Below are 24,180 nucleotides of genomic sequence, written 5' to 3'. Positions count from 1 at the left end.
AGTAAAAAAGGTTGTGAATTAGGTTGTGAAAGTGGGACAGGCCCTTTATTCACTAAGTTACTCCAGCACTCTGCGTCGTTTTTTAAAAATCATTGTACTTGTAGTTCACTACACTTGTGCGTATGACACTTAACTTGAACTTGAATTAGACTGTGGCGGTTCATGAAGGTGGCTCTCTACCTTCTCAACTATGGAAGAGCAATAAATCCTGGCCTTGATATTTACATCCTGAAAATGAATTAAAAATAATCTATTTAACGGTGTACATCTTCCCGGTTGTAAGTTCCATTGTATTATTAATGAACGCCTGTGTCTTTTTAACAGCTCTTCCATGTGGCTTATTTACTTATCAAGTTTGCTAACTCTCCTCGGCCAGACCTCTGGGCCCTTGAGCGCTCAGTTGACTTTGGAAGATCGTATAAGCCTTGGCAGTACTTTGCTCGTGAGTCTCATAGCTTTTATTTTCCTTTGTTTTCTACGTGATGCCTAGTTAAACTAGTCTCCGGTATATAGACTCACACAGAAACATAAATTGTACATAAATGATACAAAAAGGAACGACTGTGGAGAAAATAGTGCTGAAGATAAACACAAATGCTGGAGTAACTCAGTGGGTCGGGCAGCATCTCTGGAGAGAAGGAATGGGTGACGTTTTGGATCGAGACCCTTCTTCAGACTGTGAGTCGGAGGCAGGGAAATTAGAGATATGAAAAGGTACAGAACAAATCAGAGCCAGGACCAATGACAGGAAAAGTAGGGCCCATAATGGTCCATTGTTGGCTGTGGAAGAAGTGATAATGAAGGGACACCAACAGTGAAGCACGCAAGAGGGCTAAGGTGGGGGAGGGGTGCAGAGGGAGGGCAAATGCAAAGGTTACTTGAAAGTCGATAAATCAATATTCATACCACTGGTGTAGGAAAGAACTGCAGGTGCTGGTTTAAATCGAAGATAGACACAAAATGCTGGAGTAACTCTGCAGCATATCTGGAGAGAAGGAATGGGTGACGTTTCGGGTCGAGACCCTTCTTCAGACTGATGTCAGGGGAGTGGGCGGGACAGAGATAGAATGTAGTCGGAGACTAAGACTGGTGGGAGAACTGGGAAGGGGGAGTGGATGGAGAGAGAGGGAAAGCAAGGGCTATTTGAAGTTAGAGAAGTCAATGTTCATACCACTGGGTTGTAAGCCGACCAAAAGAAATACGAGGTGCAGTTCCTCCGAGAAAACAATGCTGCCGACCTGCTGAGTATATCCAGTATCCTTTGCATTCTGACAAGTGTAGTATTTTTCCATCCCAATATAATTCAGGCCGATGATCTTTCTTCAATTTCCTGATGATTTACATAACATAGATAGTACGGCACAGGAACAGGCCCTTCAGCCCACAGCGTCTGTGTTTAACTGATACCACGATAAACTAATCTCTGCCTGCACGTGATCCATGTCACACCATAACCTGCATGCCCATGTGCCTATCTAAATGCCTCTTAAATGCCTCGCATCTCAAAGACAATAAAATATAGGAGCAGAATATTTACTGGACTTTCCTGGACTTTATCTTGCAAAAAACATTACTCCTTTTATTCTGCATTTGTACACTGTGGACAGCTTGATTGTAATCGTGTATAGTCTTTTCGCTGACTGGATAGCACGCACCAATAAAGTTTTTCACTGTACCTCAGTACACGTGACACTAAACTAACCTAAACTACAATAAAAGGATAGGAAGGATTTAGAGGGATATGGACCAAATGCAGGCAAATTGGACTAGCTCAGTGTGCCAACTTGGTGAGCATGGAGCAGTTGGGCCGATGGGTCCGTTTCTGTGCTGCGTAGCTCTGTGACTTTATGCTAAAGTATGGGTAACAAGTCTCAGGTTTAAAAAGATGTCCTTGGCCTCTGTTCTCCCCAGATTCCAAACGAGACTGCGAAGAGCTGTTTGGGACGAGAGCACATGAACGGATTACGAGGGATGACGATGTTATCTGTACTACGGAGTATTCGCGGATTGTGCCTCTGGAGAACGGGGAGGTGAGGATCACGCCCGACATCGAGGGTCACTCGTGGAAGCGAGGCAGAGTGAAGTTCAACTTCTGTCATGCAGGCTGTCCGTGGACAGGGGCAATCACGCACCCAGTCTTTAGACTTTTAGACTTGAGAGATACAGCGTGGAAACAGGCCTTTCAGCACACGGAGTCCGTGCCGACCAGCAATCCCCGTACACTAACACTATCCTACACACTTGGGGCAATTTACAATTTTACCGAAGCTAAGTAACGTACAAACCTGTACGTCTTTGGAGCGTGGGAGGAATCTGAAGCACCCGGGGTAAAACCACTAGGTCACAGGGAGAACGCACAAACTCCATACAGACAGCAACCGTAGTCAGGATCGAACCCGGGTCTCTGGCGCTGTAAGGCGGGAACTCGACCGCTGCCCCACCGTGCCGCCCACTTTGCTGGCCATAGAACATGGAACAACAGCACAGCAACAGGCCTTCTTGCCCTCAATGTCTGTGATGAACATGACGCCAAGTTAATCTCTGCTGCCTGCATGTGACCATTTCCCTTCATTCCTTGCACGTCCATGTGCCTATCTGAATGCTTCTTAAATGCCACTGAGAACGGAGAGGAAATGAAGGATTCATGTGGAATCAGTGTAAATGGGCGGGTAATGGTCGGTATGGACCAGGTGGGCCGAAGGGCCTGTTTTACTGCTGCATCACTATGCACCTCGATGATATTAGGGAACTAAACATGTTTTTTACAACAAGGCATTGTTATTACCGAGAATAGTTTTTTCAATACAGTTGTAGATTTATTAAACTCCTTTAATTCAAGTAGTTAATTAGTTCAAGTAGTTAAGGGTGGAGCACAGTGGTTGAAGGGCAGCACTGTAGCGCCATGGTAGAGTTGCTGCCGCACACAACGCCAGAGACCCAGGTTCAATCCTGACTGCGGGCACTGTCTGTGTGGAGTCTGTACGTTCTCCCTGTGACCGCGTGGGTTTCCTTCTGGCGCTCCGATTTCCTCCCCCACATTCGAAAGGCATATGGGTTTGTAGGTTAATTGGTCCCTTGTATGATAGGACTAGTGAACGGGTGATCATTGGTCGGTGGGCCAAAGGGACTGTTTCCACGCTGTATCTCTAAAATTAAAACTAAATGCTCAGCAGTTTTGGATGCATGTGAAACTAGTTCTCTTAGAAATCTTCAGCAAAACACAAAGTACTGGAGGAACTCAGCAGGTCAGGTAGAATCTGTGGAAGGAAACGGACAGCCAAAGATTTGGGTCAGGACCCTTCTTTAGACTGAGTGGGGGGGGGAGGGGGGGAGAAAGCTGGAAATGAGAGGTGGGGATGAGGCAAAGCCTGGCAAGTGATACAGGTGAGAGGGGTGATTGGCAGATGGGTGGAGTAAGTGACAAAGGCTGGAGGTGACGAGGAGACAATAGGGTGTCAGATAAGGAGAGAAGAGTCATAGTATTACAGTGTAGAAACAGGCCCTTCTGCCCAACTTGCCCACACCAGCCAACATGACCCATTCACTAATCCCAGCTGCCCGCATTTGGCCCATATCTCTCTAAACCTGTCCTATCCGTATACCTGTCTAAATATTTCTTAAACGTTGCAATAGTCCCTACCTCAACTACCTCCTACAGCAGCTTGTTCCATACACCACCATACTTTGTGTGAAAAGTCATCCCTCAGGTTCCTATTAAATCTTTCCCCCTCACCATAAACCTATCTCCTCTGGCTCTTGTTTCCCTATTCTGGGCAAGAGACTGTGCATCAACCCGAACAACTCCTCTCATGATTTTGTACATGTAAAATGTAAAGGCGGAGGGAGGGAGGGTGGAAGGGGATGGGGGGATGAAGGGGGTTGTGGTGGTGGTGGGGGGGGGGGGGGGGGGGGGGGGGGGGATAGTGGGTGCGTACTGTGGTGGGTGGCAAAGGAGAGAATGAGGGGGGTGGTCGGTGTGTGTTACCCAAGCGGAACATGAGGTGATATTGCAGAACTCTTGTTGTGGTCCTACCATTCTCAAAAAGATGGGGAGATGATCTGGATTCTTGAAAGAGGAGATGATGGATGTGAGGGGCCACATCAGGGCCTTTTCTCTACAATACAGAGGGCTGAAGGGAGATCTGATTGTAAATTTACTCGAGGGGAATTACAATTATCGAGAGGACATTTCCAGCTGTAGAGATCTGCAACTGGGTCCTTTAAGAAATACAAAGTGAGAGCGTGTGGAACCTTGTACCTCATGGTTCAGGCTGTTGGCAGAGAGGGTTAGAAAGAGTAAGTGCAGGAAATTGTTTCCAGAGATGGAGGATTGCTCTTCAGAGAAACATGATTGGAAGGGGGCCATAACAAACTGTGGGTGCAGAAGAGATTCACCAGGATTCCTGAACGGGGCCAAGTCATTCAGAGTCTTTTGTTCCCTGGACTTGTGTGGGCTTTAGTTACAGGGGGAGACACTGGCACTTTTTTCTTTGGAGACGAGGAAGCTGAGTGGTGAACTTTTTGAGGTGTGCAAGATCAGGAGGGGCGTGGATAAAGTGAACGCTCACAGTCTTTTTCCCAGAGAGAGAAATATAAAACTCGAGGGCAGAGGCTTAAGGTGAGAGGGGAGTGATTTATGAGGGACCTCAGGGTAAACCTTTTCACTCCGGGTAGTCCGTATCTGAAATGAGCTGCCAGAGGGAGCTATAGAATCGGATACAATTTTGCCTTTTAAAAGGCATTTGGATTGGCGAGCTATGGGCCAAATTTAGGCAGATGGGACTAGCCTTTTGTGCCAACTTGGGCAGCGTGGACAAGGTGAGCTGAAGGGCCCATTTTTGTGGTGTACAATTTAACAACTCAATTTTACTTCGGAGTCACGTGAGTGACTACGTGAAGAGCCCGCTCAGCACGCATGCGCGGCATTGCGTTCAGCAGTGCAACATCGGCCGCATCGGGAGTCAGGCGCTCCCGCTACAGCGTGAAAGAACGGACCGTCAGGTAAGTACCCTGAGGTCGGGTTTTCTTTCACAGGAGAGCCTTCTGCTTTATTTCAGGCAGAGAACAAAGGCTCTTGAACAAACCTGTCCCCCGCTCGACTCCAACGGAGGAGCGTTCCATCTGGGGGGGGCAGGAACAGGCGGTAGGACCGCTTACCGGGCGCTCCGCCATTCCCGACACCGTGCCGAGCAGCGGGCTGGAAGTAAAGCTACCGAAGAAGCATCCGGCCAGTGGCTTCCGACTTGTCGGACGGGGACGTCTCTCCACCCGCACGGGGGAGAGACAGCTGCCTGAGCCGCATGGAGCGGCTCCTGGAGCAGGTGCTCCAGCGAGACACGCTTCGTGAGGGGCGCTCTCGCAGGGGGAGTTCAGGCACTCCCTCCACAGTGTCTTGTGCACTGCCCATTGCTTCCTCCTTACCCGAGGGTAGCTTTGATGACCAGGACTGGGCTGGTCAAGAAGAGGGGACGCTGGCTGAAGATGTCGGGAGTATGCAAGGGGTGCAGGAACAGGAAGAGCTGCTGGGTGTGGTGGACTGCTACGTGGCAGCCCAAACTAGCGGCCAGCATTAACCACCTCTCCAACAGGCCCCTACAGGAGCAGGTGGTCAATGAGGTCTTAGAAACGTATACAGCTCCAGAGAACTGTGAGTCCCTTAAAGTGCCGGCTGTAAACAGCCAAATCTGGGGGCACGTTGGGGCAAATATTCGGAACCAGGAGCTAAAACAGCAGCGGATCCTCAGGCTCCTGACGTCAGCCATCACATCGTTAGCTCGTTCCGTGGACAATACGGAGATGACCACAACCTTCGTAAACAAATCATAAGACCTGCATAAATCCTAAATTTGCGGGGTTGTGCAAAACCCCAGCCACTGAGCCAGACACACTGCTCTTTGGCAAAGACCTCACAAAGCAAATGAAGGATATGGAAGAGGCCTCAAAAACTTTCGGTCTCATGAGGGCAGGCCCCGGGACGAGCAAACCAAAAACAATCATTCCCAAGCAGCAGCACCCCATCGCGTCCACCAGTCGACGTCTACCATATGGGACTGGTGAAAGCTCGGGGTCCGCATTCTATCACCGGAAGTCTTCTTTAGACCAGGGCCCAGAGCGGACCCCATGGAAAATGCGCCACCCCCCAACATCACCGCCACGTCAGACAACGCGCAAGACTCGTTGGACCGGGAGGAAACAGAAGTAATACCCATAACCATGGAGGTAGGTGGGTCTGGTTCCTACCAGCATATAGAAAGTAGGGGCTTAATACTAACAGGGGGGAGATTACACCTGTTTAAAGAAGCATGGGAGTCTATCACGAGTGATCAGTATATACTCAATGGCGTTAGTGGATACAAAATACAATTCATACGAGAAAAATTGCCACCAGTTCAACATTCACCCCAGAGGGTATTTTCCCTCTCAGTTAAAGAAAAACGAGAGGGTCAAGCTGAACTGGTGAGACTAATTACAAAGGGTATCATTGAAAAAACAAAACATGAACCCTTGGAATTCGTATCAAATGTATTCACTAAACCCAAAAAAGATGGTGCATGTCGCACCATCATTGACTTAACTTCACTAAATATGTTTGTTAAGTATATACATTTCAAAATGGAAATGTTTGTTACTGCCAAACAACTAATTTCCAAAGGATACTTCATGGCAAGCATTGATCGTAAAGATGCTTACTATTTAGTACCCATTCACAAGGATCATCGCAGATACCTGAAATTTACCTGGATGGGGCAGCAATGGCAGTTTAAAGCGTTACCCAATGGGTTAACATCAGCCCCAAGATTATTCACCAAGATACTAAAACCAGCTCTGGCAATATTAAGAAGACAAAAACATGTTGTCATGGCATATCTTGATGATATCTTAATAGTAGGCAAGACCATGGAATTGACTATGTCAGCTGTATCAGCTACCAAACAGTTGTTCGAAACCCTGGGATTTGTCTTACATCCAGATAAATCTAAGTTGAAGCCATCCACAACCATGGACTACTTGGGCTTCACAATTAATTCAGTCTACATGACTGTAACATTGCCAAGAGACAAAACAGTTGAATTGGCACAATCATGCAACAATTTAATGGTCAACGAACGACCAACTATTCGAAAAGTAGCAAGAGTAATTGGGAAAATGGTAGCAGCATTTCCGGCTACACAATTCGGACCTTTGCACTATCAAAACTTACAAAGAGCAAAGGTACAGGCACTAAAACGACATGCAATTCATTATGATCGTGTCATAAAGTTACCCACTGAAGCAATATAAGAACTACAGTGGTGGGCAAAAAACGTTTGGCATAGTTTCAGCCCTATTATCATCACTAACCCTACGTTACTTATCCAAACAGATGCCAGTGCTCAAGGCTGGGGAGCAACTAACTCCATATCCAGCACAGGTGGTAGATGGACTAACCCAGAGTCATCATTACTACTTACACTGGGCATTAATTATCTAGAGATGTTGGGTGCCTTTTATGGTTTAAAAGCATATGCATCATTTGCATGTACGGTTACAAATAGATAATACTACGGTGGTGGCCTACATTAACCATATGGGCTGCATAAAATCGTTATCATGCGACAAGTTGGTCAACACAATTTGGCAATGGTGTGTCGAAAGACATATTTGGCTGTCAGCAACTTACCTGCCAGGTAAGCTAAATACAGTGGCAGACACCAGGTCACGTAAATTTAATGACAACATCGAATGGATGTTAAACCCCAAAATATTTGCAAAAGTTATCAAGCAATATGGCACGCCAGATATAGATTTATTTGCGTCAAGGCTAAATCACCAGGTACCTATGTATGTCGCTTGGGAACCAGACCCTGAGGCAGCAGCGGTAGATGCGTTCGCGCTGGATTGGGGAAATTCTTCTTCTATGCATTTCCTCCCTTCTGCCTCATCAGTCGGGTACTACGCAAAATACAAATGGACTCTGCTTCAGGTATTTTGATAGTACCCGACTGGCCTACGCAGCCATGGTTCCCAATACTCCATGACATGGTTGTTGAAACTCCGATGGTATTCCCCAGTGACCCAGAGTTATTAACACCCAGTGTCGGGCATAAACCACTCGTGTCATGAAAAAATCAAACTCCTGGGTTGCAGATTCTGAACAGACCACTTCTGGGACTGGGATTATCCGAACAAACCGTCGACACCATGTCAGCATCCCTCCGAACATCCACTAAAAAACAGTACTTGTCCAGCATCAAAAAATGGGAGAAGTACTGCTTGGATACAGGGACCACCTACTCAACCGCTACAGTTATCAACGTACTGGAATTCCTGGCGAACCTTCACCACAATGAAGGACTCAGCTACAGTGCCATCAACACAGCTAGAAGTGCCCTGTCTGTCTATTTAAAACCAGCTCCAGGACAACAGGCCATGGGGTCCCACCCGCTGGTGGTCAAACTAATGAAGGGTATTTACAACTCTAACCCCCTAGACCAAGGTACACCCATATATGGGATGTCAGTGTGGTCCTGACATACCTCAGGGGATGCCACCAGCCAGATCCCTCAGCCTGGAACAATCTATGCTCAAAACACTCATGTTGATGGCACTTGTATCTGCACAGAGGGTCCAGTCACTACACCTATTGCTACTGGACAGCATGCTCACAGCTCCAGACCAGATCTCTGTCATTATCCAGGGACTGATCAAACAGAGCAGACCAGGAACACCTAATCCAGTCGTGGAATTCCGGGCTTACCCGCCAGAACCACGGTTATGTGCCATGACCCACCTACTGTCCTACATAGACACAACCAAAAATATTCAAGGGAGTGAAAAAGCCTTGTGGGTCAGTCATAAAAAACCTTATGGTCGGGTGACGAGCCAAACCATTTCGAGATGGCTCAAGCAGGTGCTAAAAGCTGCTGGGATAAACACTAACATGTACAAATCTCACTCCACCAGGGCAGCATCCACGTCGACGGCCAAAGAATGGATGTGCCTATCGACCACATCCTGGTTACAGCAGGATGGTCGAGAGAAAGACCGTTAAGAATTTTTTATAATAAGCCGTTGGCAAAACCTGCTTTATTTGCAGAAATTTTTTTACAGACTGCAAATATTTAATTTAAGCCCAGGGGAGCAATTTAATTTCTTTGTTGTTATTGTTAAAAAATACCATTGTGTTTTTCTACAAACAGATTCATTGGTTGATTACGATAACACACTTCCTCCCTCAAGGACTTTGGCAGTGAGTGAAGTAATAACTGTTACACGGTTTGAAATCACAGAGCTTTAAAATCTTCACGTAGTCACTCACGTGACTCCGAAGTAAAATAGTAAGATTAAACGAGAACTTACCAGTTTGAAGTTTGATCTGTATTTTATGAGGAGTTACGATGAGGGATTACGTGCCCTCCGCTCCCACCCTCAATAATATGGGTCAAACTGATAACTGATGTCTCCTTTTCTTTACTATGTTTATTTCAATAACTGTGTCTATCTGTGATTCCACACCGCTGCTTTGAAGTATGCCGCTCATGCGTGCTGAGCGGGCTCTTCACGTAATCCCTCATCGTAACTCCTCATAAAATACAGATCAAACTTCAAACTGGTAAGTTCTCGTTTAATCTTACTATTTGTTCTGCTCCAGAGCACATTCTTGAAGGCAGGCGCCTCGCAAAGGTTGCCCATGAAAAAGAGAGATCTGTCGGGAAAGGTCATGATTACGGGATTGATTGGGGAGGTCTGTCAAACGGCTGGCACAGGCATGATGGGCCAAATGGCCTTCATTTTATCTTATACATTGGGTCATTGGCACCTCTGTCGGAGCATCCCCATCACTTCTCTTCACTCTCCTGTTTTCCCTGTACACCTTCCACTTGCTCTCTCTCTGCCCATCAACACCTCTTTGATTCTTTGCGCTATTGATCTGCACAGTCGGGCCAATTAATCCGCCAATCGCTTGCCTTTGGGATGTGGGAGGAAACCGGATCACCCGGAGGCAACCCGCGCGGTCACAGTGAGAATCAGCAAACTCCACATATACAGCACCCGTGGTCAGGATCGAACTCTGGTTGCTGGAGCAGTGAGGAATCAGAACTTAAATAAAACAAAGTGCTGGGGGAACTCAGTGGGCATCTGTGGTGGGAAATGGACCCCCAATGTTTTTGAATACCTTTATTGTCATTCAGACCTTACGGTCTGAACGAAATTTCGTGCCTGCAGTCATACATACAATAAAAAACAACAACAAACACAAATTAACATCCACCACAGTGTATCCTCCAAGCACCTCCTCACTGTGGTGGAGGCAAAAATCTTAGGGTTACTGGCTCTTCCCTCCTCTTCTCCCTCTGCGCTGAGGCGATTCCCCACCGGGCGATGGCACAAACAGTCCCGCGGCTCACCTAACCCCGCGAACGGGCCGGTTCAAACACCGCGGCCCGGGGTGGTCGAAGCTGCCGCCCTCCAGTCCAGCGGACGCAGCCGCTGGCCCGCGGCTGAACCCAGGACTCAGGTCACCGCCGCCAGAACGCCGTCCCAGCCACCGGAGCACCGTTCCAGCCCCGAGCCGGATCGCCCTCACGTGAGTGCCGCTCCTCCCTCGAGCTGGGCCACTCCGACGGGAGTGCCGTTCCTCCCTTGAGCTGGGCCACTCCGACGGGAGCGCTGTTCCACCTCGGGCTGGGCCACTCCGACGGGAGCGTCACAGCCCCTCACGAGAGAGTCTCAGCCCCTCGTCAGGCCGCCCTCATGGGAGCGAGCCCAGGGCGAGTCCTGACAGGCTCTGCCTCCGGAGCCTCGAGGTCGCCAGCTCCGCCATTAGGCCACAGCGCAGACGGAGGCAGAGAAAGGGGATACGACAAAAAGTCGTATTCCCCCGAAGGGAGAGACAGCAAGCCCCGTTTTGGGTCAGGATCCTCCAATCTGAAACGATGCCTGTCCATTCCGTCAACACATGCTACCCCCTTCGGCCCATCTTGTCCATGGCCGACCAAGTTGGCATACTGGGCTAGTCCCATTTGCCTGCATTGGCCCATAGTCCTCGAAACACTTCCTATCCCGATATCTGTCCCAATATCTTTTAAAAGTCATAATTGTTCTTCCAGCACTCTGTTTTTTGCTCAGGTTTCCAGCATCTGCATTTTCGTGTGACTCAGGGCAGCAGAATTAACTGCTGAAGATAGACACAAAAAGCTCTAATTCCATTAATTCAGCGGGTTAGGCAGCATCTCTGGAGAGAAAGGATGGGTGACGTTTTGGGTCGGACTGATGTTTCAGACTGAAGAAGGGTCCTGACCCGAAACGTCATCCATCCTTCTTCTCTAGAGATGCTGCCCGACCAGTTGAGTTACTCAAGCACTTTGTGTCTATCTTTGGTTTAAACCAGCATCTGCAGTTCTTTGTTTCCTAGAAATAATTGCTAGGTCACCGAGCTCTCTGATTCTGCTGTGGGATATTAAAAAAAACATTAAAATTGCCTTTTACTCACTCTGCCGTGAACGCCTCAACACGCATGATGATGTTTTCTGCAGATTGTCGTGTCCTTGGTTAATGGTCGGCCAGGGTCCACCATCTTCAACGACTCTCCCGTTTTAAGAGATTTCACAAAGGCCACGAACATCAGGCTGCGGTTCCTACGGACAAACACCTTACTGGGTCATCTCATCTCCAAGACTCAGAGGGATCCTACCGTCACTCGAAGGGTAGGTTCCGAGCTGACACGATACAAATGCATAAGATAAAGTAGACATAAAGTCCTGGAGTAACTCAACGGGTCAGGTGGCTCTTGTGGAGAACATGGATAGATGACGTTTCAGGTCAGGACTCTTCTTCAGATTGAAAGTAGGAGGTTGTGGGGAGGGGGAGTGGTGGGGCACGATGAAGAGCTGGAGGCCCGTTGGAGATGATGGGAACTTCTTCAAAGTAGGCATACCTTGAGGGGATAGAGGACGAAAACTTCTTCAAAGGAAGATAAGGTTGTCCTTTGTGTTGTATAACAGGCCATACAGCCCAACTGTTCCATGCCGACTAAGATGCCCCATCCAGGCCATACCCTTTGTTAAGCAGATGTTGTTGAGCAGAGGGATCCTGGAGTACATGTACATAGTTCCCTGAAAGTGGCGTCACAGGTAGATAGCGAGTGTTGTAGAGCAGAGGGATCTAGGAGTGCAGGTATACAGTTGTCTGAAATTGGCATCACAGGTAGATAGGTTGGTGAAAACGTCTCTATGATTCCAGTAGTGTCAGTCGGCCATCAATTCTCTCCATTCTCTCAGTATTACTACAGCATCAAGGACATCAGTATCGGTGGTCGGTGCGTTTGTAACGGGCACTCGGACATCTGCAATGCCCAGGATCCAGCAAGCCCCTTCCTGTAAGTATTTATCGTGTTCAGTGTGAACACAGTCAAAAAAATGAGTTGGCATCACCGCGGTTCTATGATCAATGTACCTGAGTAACAGGAACAACGTGCATCCCTCATGGATTAAACGTGACTTAGATTAATTTGGCTTAGTTTATTTTATTTATTGTCAAGTGTACAGTGATATGGTGAAAAGCTTGCTCTACACGCTCTCCTGTCCAATCATGAGTACAATACATCTTCTTCTGGACCGACACACCCAGAGTGTCGCCACGTTCTGGTACCATTTTGCAATTTCCACGTCTGATCTTGGCACAAGGGACAATGAACTGCAAATGCTGATTTACAAAAAAACCCCATAAAGTGCTGGAGTAACTCAGCAGGTTCTGGAGAACATGGATAGGAAGGAACTGCAGATGTTATACCGAAGATAGACACAAAATGCTGAGGTAACTTAGCGGGTCAGGCAGCATCTCTGGAGAGAAAGGATGGGTGACTTTTCGGGTTTGGACGCTTCTTCAGACTGAGAGAGGGGAGGGGAACTGGAGGTCTGAAAAAGCCGGAATAAAGGCCAGAACAAAGCAGGGCTGGCAACAGATGACCAAGGAAAGGTGGAGTCCATAATGGCCCATTGTTGACTGGGGAAGAGGTGATAATGAAGGGATACAAGGAGGTGAACAGTGGAACTAGTAGGATGACCAGGGAATGCAGGGGTTACTTGAAATTAGAGAAATCAACCTTCATACTGCTGGTTGTAAGCTGCCCAAGCAAAACATGAGGGGCTGTTCCTAAACAGTTCTACTAGATCCACTATTCACATCCTTGCATGCAAGACAAAGCTTTTCAACGTACCTCAGAACATGTGACAATAATAATCTTAAACCTAAACTAAAATGTTGTTGGCTTTTTTAACCACTTGGTGGACCTGCATGCTAACTTCAAAATAGCAACAGTGAACAGTGCTGAACTAACCATGCGAACAGAATGGTCAGACGGACTGGCGATGACACACCACGAGGTACATAGAGTCATACAGTCACACTATTTCTCAGCACATATGACAATAATAAACCGAAACCTAAGCCCGAAAACCTAACGATTGAAGTAGCTTCTGGAGAATGTAGAAACAAGGAACGCACAGAGTCTCTTACCCAGATTAGGGGATTTGATAGCCAGAAGGGCATAGGTTTAAGATGAAGTGGGAAAAATCTATAGGAATCTGAGGGGTAACTCACACAAAGGGTGGTGGGTGTATGAAACAAGTTGACAGAGAAGGTAGTTGAGGCAGGTACTATCACAACATTTCAGAAGCAATTGGACAGGTACATGGATAGGATGGATTTAGAGGAATATGGGCCAAACGCAGGCAAGTGGGACAAGTGTAAATGGGACATGTTGGTCGGTGTGGGCAACTTGGGCCGGAAGAGCCTGTTTCCACACTGTATGATTCTACGAGTCTATAAGGAACTGCAGATGCTGGTTTACAAAAAAAGACACAAAGCGTTGGAGTAGACCAGCAGGATAGGCAGCATCTCTGGAGAACATGGATAGGTGACCTTTCTTCCATCCGAAATTGCCGAGTTGCTCCGGCACTTAGTGTCTCTTTTTGAGGTACATTCTGGATTTTGTGCAGATGTTCATGTGTTGAAACGCGGTGCGGTTGAGGCCAGTGGTGTGTTACTGACGTGTGGTGTGTATGATGTCCAGGTTGCAGTGTGCGTGTCAGCACAACACATGCGGGATATCCTGCAGCCGCTGCTGTCCCGGATTCAACCAGGAACCATGGCAACCAGCGACGACCTCGTTGGTAAATCGATGTGAACGTGAGTCGATCAATGCTCCTTTAATCTGAGTCGGACACATCACTGTTAGTGAGGAGGCACCAGAGGCCGCAGATGTTGGAATTTGTAGCAACTAAAGGAATCCAACTGGACGGGACACTCCGGGAGGGAGGGGCACATTTTTCCACCGTTTCGCCAGACGCTTGCGCTCAGTCCGCGGATCTCCCGGTTACTAAACATTTTAACTCCTCTTCCCATCCCTACACCAACCTCTCTGCCCTGGGCCTTCTCCATTGCCATGTAGCCATATGTAAACTAGAGGAATATCACATCTGATTCCTCTTGGGTCACTTACAACCTAAAGGTGTGAGCATTCAATTCTCCAATTTTAGGTAACTAGGTAACTGACCTATAAACAACCAAACTTTGTTATTTGATAGACAAAAAAAGTTGGAGAAACTCAGCGGGTGAGGCAGCATCTATGGAGCGAAGGAATATGTGACGTTTCGGGTCGAGATATGTTGGTGGTCTGAAAAAGGGTCTCGACACGAAACGTCGCCTATTCCTTCGCTCCATAGATGCTGCCTCACCCGCTGAGTTTCTCCAGCATTTTTGTCTCCTTCGATTTTGCCAGCATCTGCAGTTCTCTCTTAAAAACGTTGTTATTTATTCATTTCTTCCTTCCCCCTCTGCTTCACCTAGACTTGCACCCATTTCGCCCGTCCTCCTTCCCTTCCACCTACATTCCTACCTCTGGCTTCACAAATCACACCTCTCCTATCCCAATCGCGCACTTCCCCTCACCTGTATCCACCTCTCATTTGCAGGGCATTGTCCTGCCCCTCCTCTCTTCCAGCTTTCAGCATCTGTCTGAAGAAGGGTCCCATATAATGATGAGAGGCAGAGAGGGCTGTCGGGGGTAATGTTCAATCAGAGAGGCATTTGGACAGGCAGGGAATGGAGGGATATAGACCATGTTCTGTAATTCCATATACCCACCAAGTCAAGTCAAGTCAAGTCACGTTTATTCGTCACATACACATACGAGATGTGCAGTGAAATGAAAAGTGGCAATGCTCGCGGACTTTTGTGTAAAAAGACAAACAAACAAACAAACAACCAAACAAACTACAAACAGAATGGAACACCAACCCCTGTGTGTAAAGATTGTCTGGGTTCCTGTCTCCCCTCTCACCTTGATTCCTACCTTCACCCTATCCAATTCCTTCATGATTTTGTATGCCATTATAAAGGGGAAACCTTGCTTGATAAATCTTCTGGAATTTTTTGAGGATGTAACAAGTAAAATGTAACAAGCATCTGCATCTTTCTTAAATATGACGAAAGAATGGGTGGACTGGGCTTGTATTCACTGGAATTTAGGATGAGAGGGGTTCTTATAGAAACATGTAAAATTATTAAGTGATTGGACACGCTGGAGGCAGGAAACATGTTCTCGATGTTGGGGAGTCCAGAACAAGGGGCCACAGTTTTAAGAATAAGGGGTAGGCCAATTAGAACTGAGATGATGAATAACATTTTCACCCAGAGTTGTGAATTTGTGGAATTCTCCACCTCAGAGTCAGTGGAGGCCGATTCACTGTATGCATTCAAAAGAGAGTTAGATAGAACTCTTAGAGCTAGCGGAATCAAGGGATATGGGGAGAAGGCAGGAACGGGGTACTGATTGTGGATGATCAGCCATGATCACATTGAATGGTAGTGCTGGCTCGACCTGCCGAATGGCCTACTCTGCACCTATTTTCTATGTATCTATGCAAAGGGTGTATCCCAATTATCTAATGTCCTACTTGGCAGAGATTTGGGATATGGCTGTTTTTCTCATATACCCACCAACCTTTGTGTAAGTAAGTTACACCTCAGGTTCCTATTTCCCTTCATCTTAAAACGATGTCCTCTGGTTCTCAATTCCCCAACTCTGGGCAAAAGACTCTGTGTGTTTATTCAATCTATTTCTCTCATGATTTTATACACATCCATAAGATCACCCCTCATTCTCCTGCGCTTCAAGGAATAATATTGTAGCCTGTTCAACCTCTCCCTATAGCTCAAACCCTCGAGTCCTAGCAACATTCTCGTAAATTTTCTCTTCACCCTTTCCAACTTGACAACATGTTTCCTATAACATGTTGCCCAGAACTGAACACAATATTCTAAACTGATGCGTAACGGCAGTGCATTTTATAGACAGGCCACTGAGAGGCACACTTGGCCTCTGGGACGGGTTATACAATCTATAGCTGTCATTGTATACCTTGTGCGGGGGAAGACAGGCATTGATATAATCTAGGCGATCGTTGAAAGTTAGCAACTGATTTTGATCAATGAGAAAATATTTTATCTTCAATCCTCTGCCTGCCCATGATCTAGATCCCTCCACTCCCTGCATACCCACGTGCCTATCTAAAAGCCTTTGAAACACCATTATTGTATCTGCCTCCACCAGCCTCTGTATAAAATACTTGCCCCACACTTCTTTAAACTTTGCCCCTCTCACCTTAAAGCTTTGCCCTCTACTCTTTAACACTTCCACCCTAGGGATAAAGGTTCTGACTGTCTACCATATCTATGGCCCTCATAATTTTATATACTTCTATCAGGTCTCCCCTCAACCTCTGGCATTCCAGCGAAAAGAATCCAAGTCTGTCCAACCTCTCCCTGCAGCTAATACCCCATAATCCAGGGTATCCAGGCAGCAATCTGGGTAAGGTCTTAATGAACTGATTGCCAATCAGGTTGAGTTGTAAAGTATATTCTTGTGTTCATGGCTTCCCCAAAATCCATGCACAAACCCCCATCACGCACCCTGCCCCAACACACCAGCCCATTCCTCTGTCCCGTCACCTCACTCTGCCCCAGTTTGTACCTTCTCCCCATGGCCGCGTGGGTTTTCTCTGGGTGCTCCAGTTTCCTTCCATGCTCCAAAGACATACAGATTTGTAGGGTAATTGGCTTTGGTAAAAAATTGTAAATTGTCCCTAGTGTGTAGTGTGTGCTAGTGTAATGGGGATCGCCAATCGGCGTGGACTCAGTGGGCCGAAGGGCCTGTTTCCACGCTGTATCTCTAAACTAAGCGAAACCACTTCACTCTGCCCTCTTAGTCAGGATCGAAACTGGGTCAATGTAAGTGAGTTAGTGGCTCAATGTACCATCTTAGTTGGCATAGAGAATGTGGGCCGAAGGGCCTGATATAAATGCACTATAGAAAACATCCTTTGAAGATGTATTGCAGTTTTCGGAATCGCTCTGCCCAAGACCACAAGAAATTGCAGAGTTGTGGATGTTGCCCAGTCCATCACACAGACCAGGCTCCCCACCATCTACACTTCTCGTTGCCTCTGAAAAGCAGCAAACATAATCAAGGAGCACTCGCACTCCCAGTTTTTCCCTCTTCTCTCTCCTATCATGCAGAAGATACAAAAGCACGTTCCACCACATTCAGAAACAGCTGCTTCCCCGCTGTTATTAGGTTTGTAGGTTGATTGGCTTTGGTTAAAAAAATTGTGAATTGTAAATTTTCCCTCGGTTGTAGGATAGTGCTCGTGTACAGGGTCGGACTGGCCAAAGAGCCTGCTGTATCTCAAAAAGTTTAAAAGTAAAAAAAAGTTCCTAATAAATCTCCCCCCCGAGCTCTATGACTCCTTGACTGGGGACCAACACCCCAAAGTGTTGGCATCAGTGACGTTTGGAAGAGAAGCGGTGCACTGGGTCAGGGAGGGGAGGGTTGGTAGTGAGACATGGGACATCCATGGCCTGCAATTACATCCCAGCGGTATGAATATTGATTTCTCTAACTTCAAGTAACTCTTCCATTCCCCTATCTCTCTCTCTCTGTCCTTCCCCCACCCTAGTTGTTGTACTATTACACTGGTGAGTTTTATTGTCTGTATAACTCGTTTACACCTAGACAACAGCCAACAATGCACCTCTACCTCGTTCCTTTTTTTGCATATCTTTTATTCATTTGTTCCATATCTCTCTATATCGCCATCTATATCCCTAACGAGTCTGAAGAAGTGTCTCGAACCAAAATGTCACTCATTCCTTCTCCACAGAGATGCTGCCTGTCCCGCTGAGTTACTCCAACTTTTTGTCTCTATCTTCTATATCTCTCTTTCCCCCTAACTCTCTGTCTGAAGAAGGGTCTCGACCCAAAACGCCACCCACTCCTTTTCTCCAGAGATGCTGCCTGGCGCATTGAGTTACTCCGGCACTTTGCGTCTGTCTGCAGTTACACTGCTGGGTTCTCCCCTGCAGCTGCATCAGGGAGCAGGTCACATCTGGCAGCTCGGCAGCTCAATCCTGTTTGCGCCTGGCAGCAATTAATAATTCAATCGACTGAGACAGACGCTGCGCCTTTAGTGCTGTGCTCTCTGTGTGGGGCCCCTTCTGCTGTGTCACTGTGGTGATGCACTAACATTAGGAGCATAGTGCTCTCCCAAGTCTGAGGAAGGGTCTCAACCCGAAACGTCACATATTCCTTTTCTCATAAGATGCTGCCTGACCCCCTGAGTTACTTCTGAATTTTGTGTCTGTCTTCAGTTTAAACCAGCATCTGCAGTTCCCCCCAACAAAGCCCAGTCACCCTGCTCCTTTTCCCCACCATAAGTTATCGGATCAGAATTAGGCCATTTGGCCCATCGAACCTGCTCCGCCATCCAATCATGGCTGATCTAATTTTCTCTCTCAACCCCATTCTCCTGCCTTTTCCCCATAATCTTTGACACCCATACTAATCATATGCCTATCCCCAAACCCCCGTTTCCCCTTCATTCTATCTCTCTCCACCCCCTCCAGTCCCCTTCAACCCATATCCCTACCTCCACATCTCCGTTTCACTCCTCTCCTTATCTGATACCATTTTGTCTCCTTTTCACTTCCAACCTTTGTCACTTATTCCACCCATCCAATCTCACCCCTCCACTCGTATCCACCAAATCACTCGCCAGGCTTTGTCCCTCCCCCACCGCTCTTATTCAGCTTTCTCACCCCTACTCCATCAGTCTGAAGAAGGGATACGACCCAAAACGTCCCCTGTCCAATCCCTCCACAAATGCTGCCTGACCCACTGAAGTCCTCCAGCACTTTGTGTTTTACTCAAGATTCAAGTAACGGAGTGTGCATTCATCCCATCACCAGGGTGAATGAATAGGGAGAGGTTGGGCAGGCTAGGACTTTATTCCTTGGAGCGCAGAGGGGTGATCTTATAGAGGTGTATAAAATAATTAGTAGATTAGATATGGTGAATGCACAGTTTTTTTACCCAGAGTAGGGGAATTACAAATCAAAGGACATACGTTTAAATTGAAAGTGAAACCTGTAGTAGAAACCCAAGGGCAAGATTTTCACTCGGAGGTTGGGGGTATATGGAACCAGCTGTCAGAGGAAGTAATTGAGGCAGGTACTATGACAGCATTTAAAAGCCATTTGGACAAGTACATGGATAGGTAAGGGGTATGGTCCAAACATTGGCAAATCAGAGTAGCTTAGATAGGGATCTTGGTCATCATGGACAAGTTGGGCTGTATGACCATCAATTCCTCTCATGATTTAATACACTTCTATAAGTTCACCTGTCAGCCTCCTGTGCTCCGAGGAATAATGTCACAGCCCAATGCTGCTTGACCTGCTAAATATGCCCAGCAACAGCTGGGTGTTAGGGCAGGACTATCATAACGTTTAACAAACATTTAGACTGGTACTTGGATAGGACAGGTTTAGAGGGATATAAGCCAAATTCAGGCAGGTGGGTCTAGTGTAGATGGGACATGTTGGCAGCTGTGGGAAAGTTGGGCTGAAGGGCCTGTTTCCACGCTGTAAGTATGATTCTGTGACAGTGACAGCTGGGTTAATTAAATAAACCTGGAAATTTAAAAAGTATTAACATCACTTAGGGGCAGGTCCTGGGAGGAAAGAAAACAGACGTCAGCCTGCCAATTGCACGCATGCTAAGCTCCAATTTATTTTTCTGTTACCACATTATTGGAGAAATGAATGTTGAAATAAAGCCGAGTCAAGTTGAGTTTATAGTTTGCATGCTATCCAGTCTCACGTCGGTCACTCCCTCTTCTCCCTTCTACCATCAGACAAGAGGTAAAACGCACACCCCCAGATTCAGGGGCGGTTTCTTCCCAGCTATTATCAAGCAACTGAACTATCTCAAGCAACAGTATCCCTCTTCTCATCAGAACTGCCCCTTCCATCGACTCCTTTAAGTCTAGACTAAAAACCTATTTTTACTCACAAGCATTTCTTGAGGTCCTCTGAGGGAGCACTGTAAACACTTTCTTTATGTATGTATTGTTAGATCTGTGTACCATTGTATGTAGCACGTTAGTATCTGCACTGATGTAAAGCACTTTGGTTAACAAGAGTTGTTTTTAAATGTGCTATAGAAATAAAATCGATTTGACTTGACTTGATCTTACCAACAACTCGAGAGTCATTATGACTTCTCCCTCTTAGAGACCTTTGAACTATCTTGTATCTGACTTTATCTTGCACAAAATGATATACCCTTTATCCTGTATCTGTACATTGTGGACGGCTTGATTTGTAATCATGTAGGCTTTTCATTGACTGGATAGCACCCAACAAAAAAGCTTTTCAATGAACCTCGGTACACATGACAATAATAAACTAAACTAAACTAATAATCATGCCATACCTGAGTACAATCAAGCCATGCACAAGTTCAATAAGTAGTGCAAAGAGAATATGGAAAATACCAGAGTACAGAATATAGTGTGGACACATGGAACTGCACTGTGCTGGAGTAGACAATAGACAATAGGTGCAGGAATAGGCCATTCGGCCCTTTGAGCCAGCACCGCCATTCAATGTGATCATGGCTGATCATCCCCAATCAGTACCCCGTTCCTGCCTTCTCCCCATATCCCCTATCTTTAAGAGCCCTATCTCGCTCTCTCTTGAAAGTATCCAGAGAACCGGCCTCCACCGCCCTCTGAGGCAGACAATACCACAGACTCACAATTCTCTGTGAGAAAAAGTGTTTCCTCGTCTCCGTTCTAAATGGCTTACCTCTTATTCTTAAACTGTGGCCCCTGGTTCTGGACTCCCCCAACATCGGGAACATGTTTCCTGCCTCTAGCGTGTCCAAGCCCTTAATAATCTTATATGTTTCACTAAGATTCCCTCTCATCCTTCTAAACTCCAGAATATACAAGCCCAACTGCTCCATTCTCTCAGCATATACTGCTCCACAATACTCCAGGTGTGGTCTCACTAGGGCCCAACACAACTGCAGAAGGACCTCTTTGCTCCTATACTCAACTCCTCTTGTTATAAAGGCTAACATGCCATTCGCTTTCTTCACTGCCTGGTGTACCTGCATGCTTACTTTCATTGACTGATGAAACTCAGTGCGCCAGGCAACAACTCTCGAAAACATGCATAGGTGATGTTTCTGGTCGGGACCTTTCTTCAGACCCGACCCAAAACATTCTGGGCGGCACAGTGGTGCAGCAGTAGAATTGCTGCCTTACACCTCCAGTGACGTGGGTTTGATCCTGAATACTGGTGCTGTCTGTACTGAGTTTGTACGTTCTCCCTGTGACCATGTGGGTTTTCTCTGGGTACTCCGGTTTCCTCCCACACTCCAAAGATGTACAGCACGGAAACAGGCCATCTCGGCCCTTCATGTCCGTGCCGAACACTTATTTTCCCCTAGTCCCATCTACCTGCACTCAGACCATAACCCTCCATTCCTTTCCCATCCATATACCTATCCAATATATTTTTAAATGATAAAATCGAACCCGCCTCCACCACTTCCACTGGAAGCTCATTCCACACAGCTACCACTCTCTGAGTAAAGAAGTTCCCCCTCGTATTACCCCTAAACTTCTGTCCCTTAATTCTCAAGTCATGTCCTCTTGTTTGAATCTTCCCTACTCTCAATGGGGAAAGCTTATCCACGTCAACTCTGTCTATCCCTCTCATCATTTTAAAGACCTCTATCATGTCCCCCCTTAACCTTCTGCGCTCCAAAGAATAAAGACCTAACTTGTTCAACCTTTCTCTGTAACGTAGTTGCTGAAACCCAGGCAACATTCTAGTAAATCTCCACTGTACTCTCTCTATTTTGTTGAAATCCTTCCTATAATTAGGCAACCAAAATTGTACACCATACTCCAGAATTGGCCTCACTAATGCCTTGTATAATTTTAACATTACATCCCAACTTCTATACTCAATGCTCTGATTTATAAAGGCCAGCACACCAAAAGCTATCTTTATCACCCTATCGACATGAGATTCCACCTTCAGGGAACTATGCACAGTTATTCCTAGATCCCTCTGTTCAACTGCATTCCTCAATTCGCTACCATTTACCATGTATGTCCTATTTTGATTTGTCCTGCCAAGATGTAGCACCTCACACTTATCAGCATTAAACTCCATCTGCCATCTTTCAGCCCACTCTTCCAAATGGCCTAAATCTCTCTGTAGACTTTGGAAATCTACTTCTTTATCCACAACACCACCTATCTTAGTATAATCTGCATATTTACTAATCCAATTTACCACACCATCATCCAGATTATTAATGTACAAGACAAACAACAGTGGACCCAACACAGATCCCTGTGGCACCCCACTAGCCACTGGCCTCCAAACTGACAAACAGCCATCCACCATTACTCTCTGGCAGCGTACAGGTTTGTAGGTTAATTGGCTTCTGTAAAATTGCATTTTGTCCCCAGGATAATGCGAGTGTACGGGATGATCGCTGGTCGGTGGGCCGAAGGCACTGTTTCCACGCTGTATCTCTAAACTAAACTAAACTAAGCTCGCTATCCATGTTGACTGGAAATGGTGCCTGACCTGCCGAGTTACTCCAGAACTGTGTCTTTTTTTGAAGAATATAATGTTACATTTCCAGAGATAATGCAGATATAAAAAAGTGCGGCCGGAAAATCAAAGGCACGTGGGCTCAGACACACATTGAACATAAATTGTATAGGACAATGAAAAGAAACAGACGGGAACAAGATATTAGTGCAAAACACAACTGGTCGTGTAAGGTGTGGTCCGTAGGTGTGGTCCGTTGCTGAAATAATGTGGTGTATCCTTCCACAGCTTGTAACTGCCACGGACACTCCATGGATTGTTACTACGATGCCGCAATCACCCAGAGGAGAGGGAGTATGAACATCCATGGGCAGTATAAAGGAGGTGGTGTTTGTCTGAACTGCCAGGTACGTTCAACCATTCACCTCAGAACTTATGCCTCCATTAGCCGAAGAGAGACTGCTGGGGGAACTGTGACTGTAGAAGATATATATATATAGAGTATGAAGAAGGGTCCCGACCGGTAATATTGCCTGTCAGGCTGAAGAAGGGTACCAACCCCAAATGTCATCAGTCCATTCCCTCAGCCTGTCCTGCTGAATTCCTCCAGCACTTTGATTTTAACTTTGGGTTCTAGTATCTGCAGTTATTTTTTGTCTGCTGAAGGAACTCATCTAGTTGGGCAGTATAAAGTGGTAAGGGCAGGACAACAGTGGATAGAGGTAAAATAGGTAAAACATGCATATGGGCCAGATGGGCACACACACGGATACACACACTCAGGCACACAGAGACACACACACATAAAGAGACACACACAGACAGACAGACAAAATATGAGGTTAATTTGCCTCTGTAAATTGCCCCTAATGTGTAGAGAATGGATGAGAAAGTAGGATAACATAGAACTAGTTTGAACGGGTGACTGATGGTTGGCATGGTGGGCCAAAGGGCCTGTGTCTGTACGGTACCTAAACTAAACTAAGTTGTTTATTTGTCTTGTTTCCAACTTTCTGTGCAGCACAACACGGCGGGGACCAACTGTGAGCGGTGCGCTCCGTTCCACCACCGACGGCCTGGGGTTCCCAAGAACGCACCTGATGGCTGTGTCGGTGAGCAGCTTCTCAACGTCTCACTGCCCTGCTGCACGGCCAAAGGCTGTTCCAGTGGGGCATCGCGGTCTGCATGGGCATCTCGGGCCAAAGGATGGGACATCTT

General features: G+C 46.7%; 1 protein-coding gene across 3 annotated transcripts in view; it reads left to right on the top strand.

Annotated features, from left to right (window-relative positions):
• lama3 (laminin subunit alpha 3) overlaps window positions 1-24,180 on the top strand; it is a 197,336-nt gene that overhangs the window by 28,028 nt on the left and 145,128 nt on the right. For all 3 annotated transcript variants that reach the window (XM_033019527.1, XM_033019528.1, XM_033019526.1), the window contains exons 3-9: window positions 325-442; window positions 1,912-2,030; window positions 11,517-11,687; window positions 12,261-12,358; window positions 14,054-14,169; window positions 23,251-23,369; window positions 23,984-24,074. In XM_033019527.1, the coding sequence (XP_032875418.1) occupies window positions 325-442; window positions 1,912-2,030; window positions 11,517-11,687; window positions 12,261-12,358; window positions 14,054-14,169; window positions 23,251-23,369; window positions 23,984-24,074 (832 nt within the window). The remainder of the gene's footprint in view (window positions 1-324; window positions 443-1,911; window positions 2,031-11,516; window positions 11,688-12,260; window positions 12,359-14,053; window positions 14,170-23,250; window positions 23,370-23,983; window positions 24,075-24,180) is intronic.

This window comes from Amblyraja radiata, chromosome 4 (assembly GCF_010909765.2).
Source record: "Amblyraja radiata isolate CabotCenter1 chromosome 4, sAmbRad1.1.pri, whole genome shotgun sequence".
In the NCBI taxonomy this organism is placed as follows: domain Eukaryota; kingdom Metazoa; phylum Chordata; class Chondrichthyes; order Rajiformes; family Rajidae; genus Amblyraja; species Amblyraja radiata.
This window is presented reverse-complemented; position numbering and strand designations above follow the sequence as displayed.